Source organism: Hyla sarda, chromosome 10 (genome assembly GCF_029499605.1).
Source record: "Hyla sarda isolate aHylSar1 chromosome 10, aHylSar1.hap1, whole genome shotgun sequence".
NCBI classification, from domain to species: Eukaryota; Metazoa; Chordata; class Amphibia; order Anura; family Hylidae; genus Hyla; species Hyla sarda.
This window is the reverse complement of record NC_079198.1, coordinates 58,039,535-58,052,457: the sequence shown is the minus strand read 5'-3', so window position 1 is coordinate 58,052,457 and position 12,923 is coordinate 58,039,535. Positions and strand designations below refer to the sequence as shown.

The following is a 12,923-nucleotide window of genomic DNA, read 5'->3' as shown; positions in this document are numbered from 1 at the left end:
TCTTTCAGGTCATTGCTGTTGTGATGGATATATTCACAGATCCAGATATTTTCTTGGACATGTATGAAGCAGCTACAAGACGCATGGTTCCTGTATACATTATCTTAAGTTTACATCATCTGGCTTCTTTTCTTCATATGGTGGAAACAACCAGAATTAATGTTAGATTCACAGAGGTATAACCTCATCTTTTCTATTATTTCTACAGTTTTTATAACTTTATAAAGAATCCAGTTCAATGGACTATGGAGTCATGTTTTTAACACACCATTGTCCTAGGGTCTTAGTGAAGATCTCTGAATCATTTCATGTGTTGGTCAGACTACATTCTATTTGGGGCTGATAGAAGTCTTTTAAAGCTGAAGCTGGCAAGTTACGTATGTCTTATTTTTAGGCCATACTGCTTCTTATTAGAAAATAAAGCCAGCCTTTAGATATTTGTATCTTAAAAGGGTACTCTGGTAGAAAACTATGTTGTTGTTTTTTTTTTAATCAACTGGTTCCAGAAAGTTAAACTGATTTATATTACTTCTGTTAAAAATCATTAATCCTTCCAGTACTTATTAGCTGCTGTATGCTCCAGAGGAAGTTGAGTTGTTCTTTTCAGTCTGACCACAGTGCTCTCTGCTGACACCACATGTCAGAAGCTGTCCAGAGTAGGAACAAATTCCCATATAATTCCTCTCCTGCTTAGGACAGAGGTGTCAGCAGAGAGCACTGTGGTCAGACAGAAAAGAGCAACTCAACTTCTAAAAAAAAAAAATTTTCCACCGGAGTTCCCCTTTAACAATGTTGGATAGGGATTTTGAACTATACTAAGCTCTCAAACATATTGGGAAATCCAGAACTTCTGGAAATATGACACATGTTCTTTGACAGAACATCAAAAAGGAACCAAATCGGAATGTGCGTGGCCAACAGTGTTTGAGAGAGCAATAAAATAGCTACAATGTCTGCCAGATAACAAGTCCTACAGGTGTATAGAGCTATAAAGAGAGCAGACTGGGCCATACAGCATGTCAGTAAAGTGAGAATTTGTTTACACTTGATTTACAAAAGTCATAACCATAAAATAACACACCTTCCTTTAGTGAGCCAATGATTTTCTCTTCAGTTCATACACAAAGTGATAGCATAGTTGTCATACTGGAACTGACAATTTCAGACAATTACAATTGTCAAAAGTAGTAAATTTACTGCACAATGTTACTATTTTATGTGTTATTTGTAAAGCGAAGAAAATGCCTCCTGACTCTCCCCAGATATTGGGGGAGAGAATGATCAGGCATGTTGGAGTTCTTGTATTGACCTTATGGTTATCTATTACCATATGTGCCACGGTAGACAACATCAAAAAGACAGCAAGTGATATTTCACAGCACTATAATACATGCTGATGGTCTGTCTGCTTTTATTTTAACTACTTCTTTACATTTTTACAGAATATCCGTATAAGGGTCATTTCTGGATGCATGTTTAGTACTCGACATTTGAAGCAAGTAACAGGAGTGCTGAAAGAGAAGTTTCTGTTGGTTGATTGTAGTACTGTAATAACTGGAACCTATAGGTAAGGGAATAAAACTCTGTTTAATATTACTCCAGGCATAAATCAAAGATTTAAGAAATAAAATGTAAATATCAGAATAGCTCCTTACTGGACTGCAAGATCTGCACTGCTGCTCTGCAGGGACTGTCAGCAGAAAACATGCAGCCTATATCTTGGCAAGGATTCTTAGTCATGGAGCTACTCATAGAAATAATTATGGGCTCCAATGTGAGAGCATCACTTCAAAGAATAATATTTGCAATTATCTAGGAATGTGCTTCTTATTTGTTTGTTTCTATCATTATGTAGCTGTAACATACTCCTCATCACTGTACAGAGATTGTTATTAAACAAATAGGTCCCTGCCTCCAGTACCCTCTCATCTAATATCTCAGACACACACAAGGACAACTTTTAAAGGAAGTTAACCCCGAAACAACACATGTATGGCCATTTGTGCCTGCCATTGTGACAGGAGCAGCTCCTGTCACCTGCCCGATCGGCATCCACCACCACCCCCCCCCCACCCCCATTGTGACTGTGGGTGTCCAATCAGATTTCATGGCCTTCTAAAGGTTTCCGTGCTGGCCACTCGGGGATCTGCTACTGCAGTCTATCACAGATGGATTCTACTACCAATGCTATGCAATAGTATAGCATTGTTCAGTATTAGTAATCTAAAGATTGCTTATGTAAGTCACATATGGGGACTTAAAAAGTGTAGATAAAATAATAAAAATATTTTTTTGGAATATAGAAAGCCCCTCCTCCAATCACCTCCTTTTCCCATTTCTCACATTAAATTAAAAAATATATAAATAAATACATGGTATTGTAATGTGTGGGATTTTTCAAACAATTTAAATATAACATTATTAATCCTATACGGTAAATGGCACAAACACAAATCATTACCAAATCCAAAAAGTCACATATATGCAAAAGTAGAACTTACAGATCAAAAATTAGCTCTTCCACAGCATCATGTGTAGACTGAAAAAAAAAACTTATAGGGGCCAGAATAGGGTGATTTTACCTAGTACAATAATACAAAAACTATGAAAATATGGGTATCTTTGTAATCATATAATTCACAGAATGAAGTAAACATGTCAGTTTTACCGTAAAGTGCACGGCGTAAAAGAAACAAATCTCTCAAAAGTAAAAAAATGTCCTCTTTTTTACAATTTTCCCTACAAATAATATATATTTTTTTTACCATGCATTTTATGGTGAAATGAAAAGTGTCATTAGTTGCAAAGTGAACGATGATGAAAATTGTCTGTGTCCTCAAAGCCAAAACTCAGTGTCCTTAAAGAGTTAAATAACCTACCTGTAAGTTTATGGCGTGTGGTTCCTAAGTATCCAGTATAGACTTGCATAGACTTTAATACCCTCAGGAAACTATATTTTAATTTGCATATGTAAATTTTACCTAGCAGCAATGAGAATAACTTGCATGGTTCCATGCATTAATATCAGTCTCTCAAAATATACTAGAAGATTATCCAACTTAACCACTTAAGGACCTAGAGCGTATGGATACGCCTTGACGTCCTGGTACTTAAGGACCCAGGGCGTATCCATATGCCTGTGGGAATTTCGGTCCCCGCCACACGCCGAGCAGGGATCGGACCCGGATGACTGCTTATATCGAGCAAATGCCCAGGGGGGTCATCAGACCACCCCCATCGGCGATCGGGGCAAATTGCAAGTGAATTCACACTTGCGATTTGCGCCGATTCTGCGTCATACGGGTCTATGGTGACCCGGTGACCCGGAATAAAAGGGGGATCGCGGTTGTCTAAGACACCCACGATCCCCCTGAAGGGATAGGAGGTGGCAGGGGTGCCACTCCTCCTATCCCTGCTATTAGTCTGCTATTGATCGTCAGAATCGACGACCAATAGCAGATCGGGGGCAGGGGGGGTTTACTTTCATTTTCCCCATCCTTCCCACCCGCAATAGGCAGGGCAGAACGCCGACGTCCACTTACCCATCCAGAGACAGCGGTGACGGTGATCGGCGGGCGGCGTGACGTGCGTCAGAAGAGGACGGCTCCCGGGATCTTAAGCCGGTAAGTTGATCTGGAGGGCTACAGTCTGAGACTGTGGTCTCTAAACTCTAGCCCTCCAGATGTTGCAAAACTACAACTCCCAGCATGCCCAGACAGCTGTTTGGGCATGCTGGAATATGTAGTTTTGCAACAGCTGGAGGGCTGCAGTTTGAGACCATTATACAGTGGTCTCTAAACTATATCCCTCCAGATCTTGCAAAACTACAACTCCTAGCATGCCCACATAGCTGTTTGTTGTCTGGGCATGCTGGGATTTGTAGTTTTGCAACATCTGGAGGTCCACAGTTTGCAGATCACTGTGCACTGGTCTATAATCTGTAGCCCTCCAGATGCAAAAATGCAAATCCCAACATGCCCAGACAGCGAACAGCTGTCACGGCATGCTGGGAGTTGTAGTTGTGTACCTCCAGCTGTTGCATAACTACATCTCCCAGCATGCCTTTCGGTGATTAGTACATGCTGGGAGTTGTAGTTTTGCAACAGCTGGAGACACACTGGATGGAAAATAGTGAGTTAGGTAACAGAACCTAACTGAAGGTTTTCCAACCAGTGTGCCTCCAGCTGTTGCAAAAGTACAACTCTCAGCATGCACAGTCTGTCAGTAATGCTGGGAGTTGTAGTTTTGAAACAGCTGGAGGTTTCCCCCCCCCCCCCCCCGTCCCATGTGAATGTACAAGGTACATTCACACGGACAGGTTTACAGTAAATTTCCTGCTTCAAGTTTGGGCTGCGGGAAACTGCCCGTAACCCGACAGTGTGAAAGTACCCTAAAAATACTACACTACACTAACATATAATAAAGGTTAAAACACTACATATACACCCCCTCACACTGTCAGCCCCAATAAAAATTAAAAACGTCTTGTACGGCAGTGTTTCCAAAACGGTGCCTACAGCTGTTGCAAAACAACAACTCCCAGCATTTCTGGACAGCCACTGACTGTCTAGGCATGCTTGGAGTTTAGCAACAGCTGGAGGCACCCTGTTTGGGAATTACTGGCGTAGAATACCCCTATGTCCACCCCTATGCAATCCCTAATTTAGCCCTCAAATGCGCATGGCGCTCTCTCTCACTTCGGAGCCCTGTCGTATTTCAAGGAAACAGTTTAGGGACACATATGGGGTATTTCCGTACTCGGGAGAAGTTGCACTACAAATTTTGGGGGGCTTTTCCTCCTTTTACCCCTTATGAAAGGGAAAAGTTGGGGGCTACACCAGCCTGTTAGTGTAAAAAAAAAAAATTACTCTAACATGCTGGTGTTGCCCCATACTTTTTATTTTCACAAGCGGTAAAAGGAAAAAAGACCCCCAAAATTTGGAACGTAATTTCTCCTGAGTACGGAAATACCCCATGTGTGGGCGTAAAATGCTCTGTGGACGCACAACAAGGCTCAAGAGTGTGAGTGCACCATTTACATTTGAGGCCTAAATTGGTGATTTGCACATGGGTGGCTGATTTTACAGCGGTTCTGACATAAACCCAAAAAGATAAATACCCACATGTGAACCCATTTTGGAAACTACACCCCTCATGGAACGTGACAAGGGGTATAGTGAGCCTTAACACCCCACAGGTGTTTGACGAATTTTCATTAAATTTGGATGGGAAAATGAAAAAAAAAGTTTTTTTCACTAAAATGCTGGTGTTACCCAAAATTTTTCATTTTCACAAGGGAAAATAGGAAAAAAGCCCCCAAAAATTTGTAACCCCATCTCTTCTGAGTAAGAAAATACCCCATATGTGAATGTAAAATGCTCTGCTGGCGAACTACAATGCTCAGAAGAGAAGGAGCACCATTGGAATTTTGAAGAGAAAATTTGTCCAGAATTGAAGGCCACGTGTGTTTACAAAGCCCCCATAGTGCCAGAACAATGGACCCCCCGACACATGTGACCGCATTTTGGACTACACCCCTCATGTAATGTAATAAGGGGTACAGTGAGAATTTACACCCCACAGGTGTCTGACAGATTTTTGGAACAGTGGTCCGTGAAAATGAAAAATTAAAATACAAATTTTGGGATCATTTTCTCCTATTTCCCCTTGTAAAAATGTTAAATTTTGGGGAAAAAATGCATTTTAGTAAAAAAAAATTTTTTTTCATTTACACATCCAACTTTAACAAAAAGTTGTCAAACACTTGTGGGTAGTGAAGGCTCACTGTACCCCTTGTTACATTTGTTAAGGGGTGTAGTTTCCAAAATAGTATGCCACGTGGGTATTTTTTGCTGTTCTGGCACCACAGGGGTTTCCTAAATGCGACATGCCCCCAAAAAAACATTTCAGCAAAAGTTGCTTTCAAAAAGCCAAATGTGACTCCTTCTCTTCTGAACATTGTAGTTCGCCAGCAGAGCATTTTACGTCCTAACATGGGGTATTTCCAAACTCAGAAGAGATGGGTTTACAAATTTGGGGGGGGGGGGGGCATTTTCTTCCATTACCCTTTGTAAAAATGGTAAATTTGGGGAGAAAACTGCACTTTAGTGTAATTTTTTTATTCCATTTACACAACCGATTTTAACGAAAAGTTGTCAAACACCTGTGCGGTGTTAAGGCTAACTGGACCCCTTGTTACGTGCCTTGAGGGGTGTAGTTTCCACAATGGTATGCCATGTGGGGTTTTCTGCTGTTCTGGCACCATAGGGGCTTTCTAAATGTGACATGCCCCCCAAAAACCATTTCAGAAAAATTCACTCTCCAAAATCCCATTGTATCTCCTTCCCTTCTGATCGCGGTGATGCCCTGTATTAACCCTTCAGACGCGGCGATCAAAACTGACCGCCGCGTCTGAAGTGAAAGTAACACTAACCCGGCTGTTCAGTCGGGCTGTTCGGGACCGGCGCGGTGAAATCGCGGCATCCCAAACAGCTAACAGGACACCGGGAGGGACCTTACCTGCCTCCTTGGTGTCTGCTCTGTGCCCCTGCATGGCCAGCGCTCTCCTTCGACGTCATCACGTCGTCGCGCACGCCGTCCCGTCATCCAATAGGAGTGGCGTGCGTAGCGACGTGATGACAGCGACGGAGAGCGTGGATCCCGGGGAAGAAGACATCCGGAGTGTCCGGAACCCAACGGGGATGCAGCGACAGTGATGGAGCGACATCCAGGGCAGCAGTCACGGGTCCGGAGCGGCGGGGACAGGTGAGTGTTGCCTCCTATCCAGTGGTCTTCAACCTGCGGACCTCCAGATGTTGCAAAACTACAACTCCCAGCATGAACGGACAGCCAACGGCTGTCCGGGCATGCTGGGAGCTGTAGTTTTGCAACATATGGAGGTCGGCAGGTTAAAGATCACTGTTGGGTGCAGAATCTTTTTTTTCTAGATTTTGCACCTTTCAAAATAGGGTGCGTCTTATATGCCGGTGCATCCTATAGGGCGAAAAATAGGGTAATTACTTTTATTTCATAATATATGTGATATTTCTTTTTCAGTTTCACATGGAGTGACTCAAGACTAGACAGGAACTTGATCACACTTCTAACGGGAGAAATAACCGATTCATTTGATAATGAGTTCCGTACACTGTTTGCAGCCTCTCGACCACTTCAGAGATATGATTTCAACAAAGAAGCCCTTAACAGTGTAATACTACCCTCATCTACAATAGATGTGCCTAAAACTGATGAAAACATAAATTCTACTGCACAGGTTGTGCCAGTTGTGCCAGAACCCTATATCAATGGATTTTCCTCACCTCAAAGGTTTACCACCAATGGAGCTTTGCAGCCGACAGATGTAATTTCATCTCCTTTCCTGACCCCACTGGGTGGATTACAGTTGTCAAAAAGTATTAATAAAATAGCAGAGCGGCGGACTGTTGTACCAGCAATCGTTAAGAATAATGGAATGGATGCTGGATTTAACAGGACTTCAGGTGCGCCTCAAGATTTTACAGCTAAAGAAGCAGTAAATGTGCCCGATTACTCCATTCGCCACCGCCTTGCTGCCTGTCGCAATTTTGAGGGACCTACCATGAACCTTCGGAGTGCTCAGGAGTCCCACAGTGCTTTGAGTGATATTTTAAAGAATGTTCAACGAAATAGGCTGTCTGTGGCTAAGACCACAGGGGGAAGGCCGAGCAAGTCTCTGTGGGATCTTAGTCAGCTGTCTCAATTGTCAGGCTGCAGTGGTGAACCTGGCGGAAGACAAAACCCCTTAGAACTTGGGGAGGACTCAAAGGTGAGTTGGTATTTTATTTAGCTTGGAATAAAAAGTACTTTTCATGCATATGCAGATATTACCACTGTACAGATTTCTGAAAAGCTTGATGACATTTATGTAAGTCTAATCCATCAGTCTGGTTGAAGACTAAAAGAAATGGCTGCTAGATGTAAAACAACACAGATTATTTTTCTTTCTCCACTTTGTTCATCTGATCATATCTGATCGCACAGTATTTGAAATCCAGCACCTGTTGGTTCCCACTGACACAAAAGAATTCAGGTTTGAGAACAAACAATTGAGAATTTCTATAGAAAGTGCTAAATATAACAAACATGTACCTGGTGTCAGATATCACGATACATGCCCATTTCTGGATTACCTGTAAGATAACATTCTTAAGAATTGGCCGGGTTTACTTTCCTGCTTAATAAACTCAAATCTTTTTAATGTGTAATTTAAAGGGGCTGTCCAGTTTTTGAAACCTAATGTTACCGTATTTTTCGCCGTATAAGACACACTTTTTCTTCCCCAAAACTGGGGGGGGGGGGGAAGTTGGTGTGTCTTAAACGGCGAATACACACCTATCGGGTCGGTCCCTGCGGCCATCAACGGCCGGGACTCGCGGCTAATACAGGACATCACCGATCGCGGTGATGCCCTGTATTAACCCTTCAGACGTGGTGATCAAAGCTGACCGCCGCGTCTGAAGCGAAAGTGACAGTAACCCGGCTGCTCAGTCGGGCTGTCCGGGACCGCCGCGGTGAAATCGCGGTGTCCTGAACAGCTTACAGGACAACGGGAGGGCCCTTACCTGCCTCCTCGGTGTCTGCTCTGTGCCGGGATCCCCTGCATGGCCGGCGCCCTCCTTCAACGTCATCATGTCGTCGCGCACGCCGTCCCGTCATCCAATAGGAGCGGCGTGCTTAGTGACGTGATGACGGCGACGTGATGTCGGCGACAGAGAGCGTGGATCCCGGGGAGGAAGACGTCCAGACCATCGGGGACACCCCGGGGATGCGGCGACAGCGATGTAGCTACTGTCAGGTCAGCTGTGACGGGTCCGGAGCGGCGGGGACACATGAGTATTACCTCCTATCCAGTGGTCTTCAACCAGCGGACCTCCAGATGTTGCAAAACTACAACTCCCAGCATTTAGGATTCTCATCTAATAAAAGCTGGCTACAAAATTCCGCTCTCATTTTGGAGGGTTTTATACTGCATTTCATAGTGAGAACTGTGTAATGTTTAAAGGGTTGTCCCAACTCGCAATGTCATGCCTACAAATTATTGCAAGTTATTCCTCACAAATGATCTGATGGTGGATGGTCCAACTGCTTAGACCCCCACAATCTTGAGAACAGTGACCCAAGTCTCCCATCAAAATAGTGTGGCAGAACCTGCATGTGCATCACTGCTCCATTCCTTATGTTATGAGAGTTGCCACAGGTATCCAAGTAAAGCGTTCTGCTATCTCTGCAGCCTCCATAGAGCATGAATGGAGTGTGAACATACATACATGCCCTGCCAAATTATTCTACTGGGAGACTCAGGTTCCAAAAATGGTGGGGGTCAGATCACTGAACAGTGGAAAGGGGATAACTTTGTGAGTTGACACAACCCCTTTAATTTACTATGTTGTAGTGCTGCATGGAAACTAAGCATTCATTGCCACCTATGTTCACGGATAACAGCTGATCGCTGATGGTTCCAGCAGGAAGATCCTTTGTCATTAGATAGCTGGCAAAGGAGTTTCTAACAAGTAGGAACTGTCTAAAGTGGAGAACCCTTTTAATAAATATAGAAGGTACAATACATCGCTTGCCAGAGAATAAAAACAATGTTCCTTAAAGGGGTATTCTGACTTAACCCCTTAAGGACCAGGCCATTTTACACCTTAAGGACCAGAGCGTTTTTTGCAATTCTGACCACTGTCACTTTAAACATTAATAACTCTGGAATGCTTTTAGTTATCATTCTGATTCTGAGATAGTTTTTTCGTGACATATTCTACTTTAACTTAGTGGTAAAATTTTATGGTAACTTGCATTCTTTCTTGGTGAAAAATCCCAAAATTTGATGAAAAAAATGAAAATTTAGCATTTTTCTAACTTTGAAGCTCTCTGCATGTAAGGAAAATGGATATTCAAAATAACATTTTTGGGTTCACATATACAATATGTCTACTTTATGTTTGCATCATAAAATTTATGAGTTTTTACTTTTGGAAGACACCAGAGGGCTTCAAAGTTCAGCAGCAATTTGGAAATTTTTCACAAAATTTTCAAACTCGCTATTTTTCATGGACCAGTTCAGGTTTGAAGTGGATTTGAAGGGTATTCATATTAGAAATACCCCATAAATGACCCCATTATAAAAACTACACCCCCCAAAGTATTCAAAATGACATTCAATAAGTGTATTTACCCTTTAGGTGTTTCACAGGAATAGCAGAAAAGTGAGGGAGAAAATTCACAATCTTCATTTTTTACACTCGCATGTTCTTGTAGACCCAATTTTTGAATTTTTGCAAGGGGTAAAAAGGAGAAAATTTTTACTTGTATTTGAAACCCAATTAATTGTTCGGCGGGCGCAGTAGAGGGCTCAGAAGGGAAGGAGCGTCAAATGGTTTTTGGGAGGCATGTCACCTTTAGGAAGCCCCTATGGTGCCAGGACAGCAAAAAAAAACACATGGCATACCATTTTGGAAACTAGACCCCTCAGGGAACGTAACAAGGGGTAAAGTGAACCTTAATACCCCACAGGTGATTCACGACTTTTGCATATGTAAAAAAAAAAAAAAATGTTTTACCTAAAATGCTTGGTTTCCCAAAAATGTTACATTTTTAAAAAGGATAATAGCAGAAAATACCCCCCAAAATTTGAAGCCCAATTTCTCCCGATTCAGAAAACACCCCATATGGGGGTGAAAAGTGCTCTACTGGCGCACTACAGGTCTCAGAAGAGAAGGAGTCACATTTGGCTTTTTGAAAGCAAATTTTGCTCTGGGGGCATGCCGCATTTAGGAAGCCCCTATGGTGCCAGAACCTCAAAAAAAAAACACATGGCATACCATTTTGGAAACCAGACCCCTCGGGGAATGTAAAAAGGGGTAAAGTGAACCTTAATACCCTACAGGTGTTTCACGACTTTTGCATATGTTAAAAAAAAATATTTTTTTTCCGAAAATGCTTGGTTTCCCAAAATTTTTACATTTTTAAAAAGGGTAATAGCAGAAAATACCCCCCAAAATTTGAAGCCCAATTTCTCCCGATTCAGAAAACACCCCATATGGGGGTGAGAAGTGCTCTGCTGGCGCACTACAGGTCTCAGAAGAGAAGGAGTCACATTTGGCTTTTTGAAAGCAAATTTTGCTCTGGGGGCATGCCGCATTTAGGAAGCCCCTATGGTGCCAGAACAGCAAAAAAAACACATGGCATACCATTTTGGAAACTAGACCCCTCGTGGAACGTAACAAGGGGTAATGTGAACCTTAATACCCCACAGGTGTTTCACGACTTTTGCATATGTAAAAAAAAAACATTTTTTTTTACCTAAAATGCTTGGTTTCCCAAAATTTTTACATTTTTTAAAAGGGTAATAGCAGAAAATACCCCCCAAAATTTGAAGCTCAATTTCTCCCGATTCAGAAAACACCCCATATGGGGGTGAGAAGTGCTCTGCTGGCGCACTACAGGTCTCAGAAGAGGAGGAGTCACATTTGGCTTTTTGAAAGCAAATTTTGCTCTGGGGGCATGCCGCATTTAGGAAGCCCCTATGGTGCCAGGAAAGCAAAAAAAAAAACACATGGCATACCATTTTGGAAACTAGACCCCTCGGGGAACATAACAAGGGGTAATGTGAACCTTAATACCCCACAGGTGATTCACAACTTTTGCATATGTAAAAAAAAAACTAAAAATTTTACCTAAAATGTTGGTTTCCCAAAAATTTTAGATTTTTAAAAAGGGTAATAGCAGAAAATACCCCCCATAATTTGTAACACAATTTCTCCCGAGTACGGCGATACCCCATATGTGACCCTAAACTGTTGCCTTGAAATACGACAGGGCTCCAAAGTGAGAGCGCCATGCGCATTTGAGGCCTGAATTAGGGACTTGCATAGGGGTGGACATAGGGGTATTCTATGCCAGTGATTCCCAAATAGGGTGCCTCCAGCTGTTGTAAAAGTCCCAGCATGCCTGGACAGTCAGTGGCTGTCTGGTAATACTGGGAGTAGTTGTTTTGCAACAGCTGGAGGCTCCGTTTTGGAAACAGTGGCGTACCAGACGTTTTTCATTTTTATTGGGGAGGGGAAGGGGGCTGTGTAGGGGTATGTGTATATGTAGTGTTTTTTACTTTTTATTTTGTGTTAGTGTAGTGTAGTGTTTTTAGGGTACAGTCGCATGGGCGGGGTAGTTTCTCGCTGGCAGTTTGAGCAGCGGCAGAAAATTTGCCTCAGCTCAAACTTGCAGACGGATACTTACTGTAATCCTTCGCCCATGTGAGTGTACCCTGTACGTTCACATTGGGGGGGGGGGGGGGACATCCAGCTGTTGCAAAACTACAACTCCCAGCATGTACGGTCTATCAGTGCATGCTGGGAGTTGTAGTTTTGCAACAGCTGGAGACACACAGGTTGTGAAACACCGAGTTTGGCAACAAACTCAGTGTTTTGCAACCAGTGTGCCTTCAGCTGTTGTAAAAGCTACAACTTCCAGCATGTACGGACAGCGGAAGGGCATGCTGGGTGTTGTAGTTATGCAACAACGGGAGGCATACTACTTTGGCTGGGGATGCTGGGGATTGTATTTATGCCATAGCTGGAGACACACTGGTTTGCTACTTAACTCAGTGTGCCTTCAGCTGTTGCAAAACTACAACTCTCAGCAGTCACCGACAGCCAACGGGCATGCTGGGAGTTGTAGTTATGCAACCAGCAGATGCACCACTACAACTCCCAGCATGCACTTAAGCTGTTTGTGCAAGCTGGGAGTTGTAGTGACACAACAGCTGAAGGTACACTTTTCCATAGAAAGAATGTGCCTCCAGCTGTTGCAAAACCATAAGTCCCAGCATGCCCATAAATGCATGCTGGGAGTTGTGGTGGTCTGCCTCCTCCTGTTGCATAACTACA

At 42.9% G+C, this 12,923-nt stretch overlaps 1 protein-coding gene across 1 annotated transcript in view; it reads left to right on the top strand.

Annotated features, from left to right (window-relative positions):
- Nucleotides 1–12,923, top strand: part of FAM83E (family with sequence similarity 83 member E) — a 61,700-nt gene that overhangs the window by 30,356 nt on the left and 18,421 nt on the right. The window contains exons 3-5 of the mRNA XM_056543346.1: nucleotides 9–176; nucleotides 1,443–1,567; nucleotides 7,057–7,804. Coding sequence (XP_056399321.1) covers nucleotides 9–176; nucleotides 1,443–1,567; nucleotides 7,057–7,804 — 1,041 coding nt within the window. The remainder of the gene's footprint in view (nucleotides 1–8; nucleotides 177–1,442; nucleotides 1,568–7,056; nucleotides 7,805–12,923) is intronic.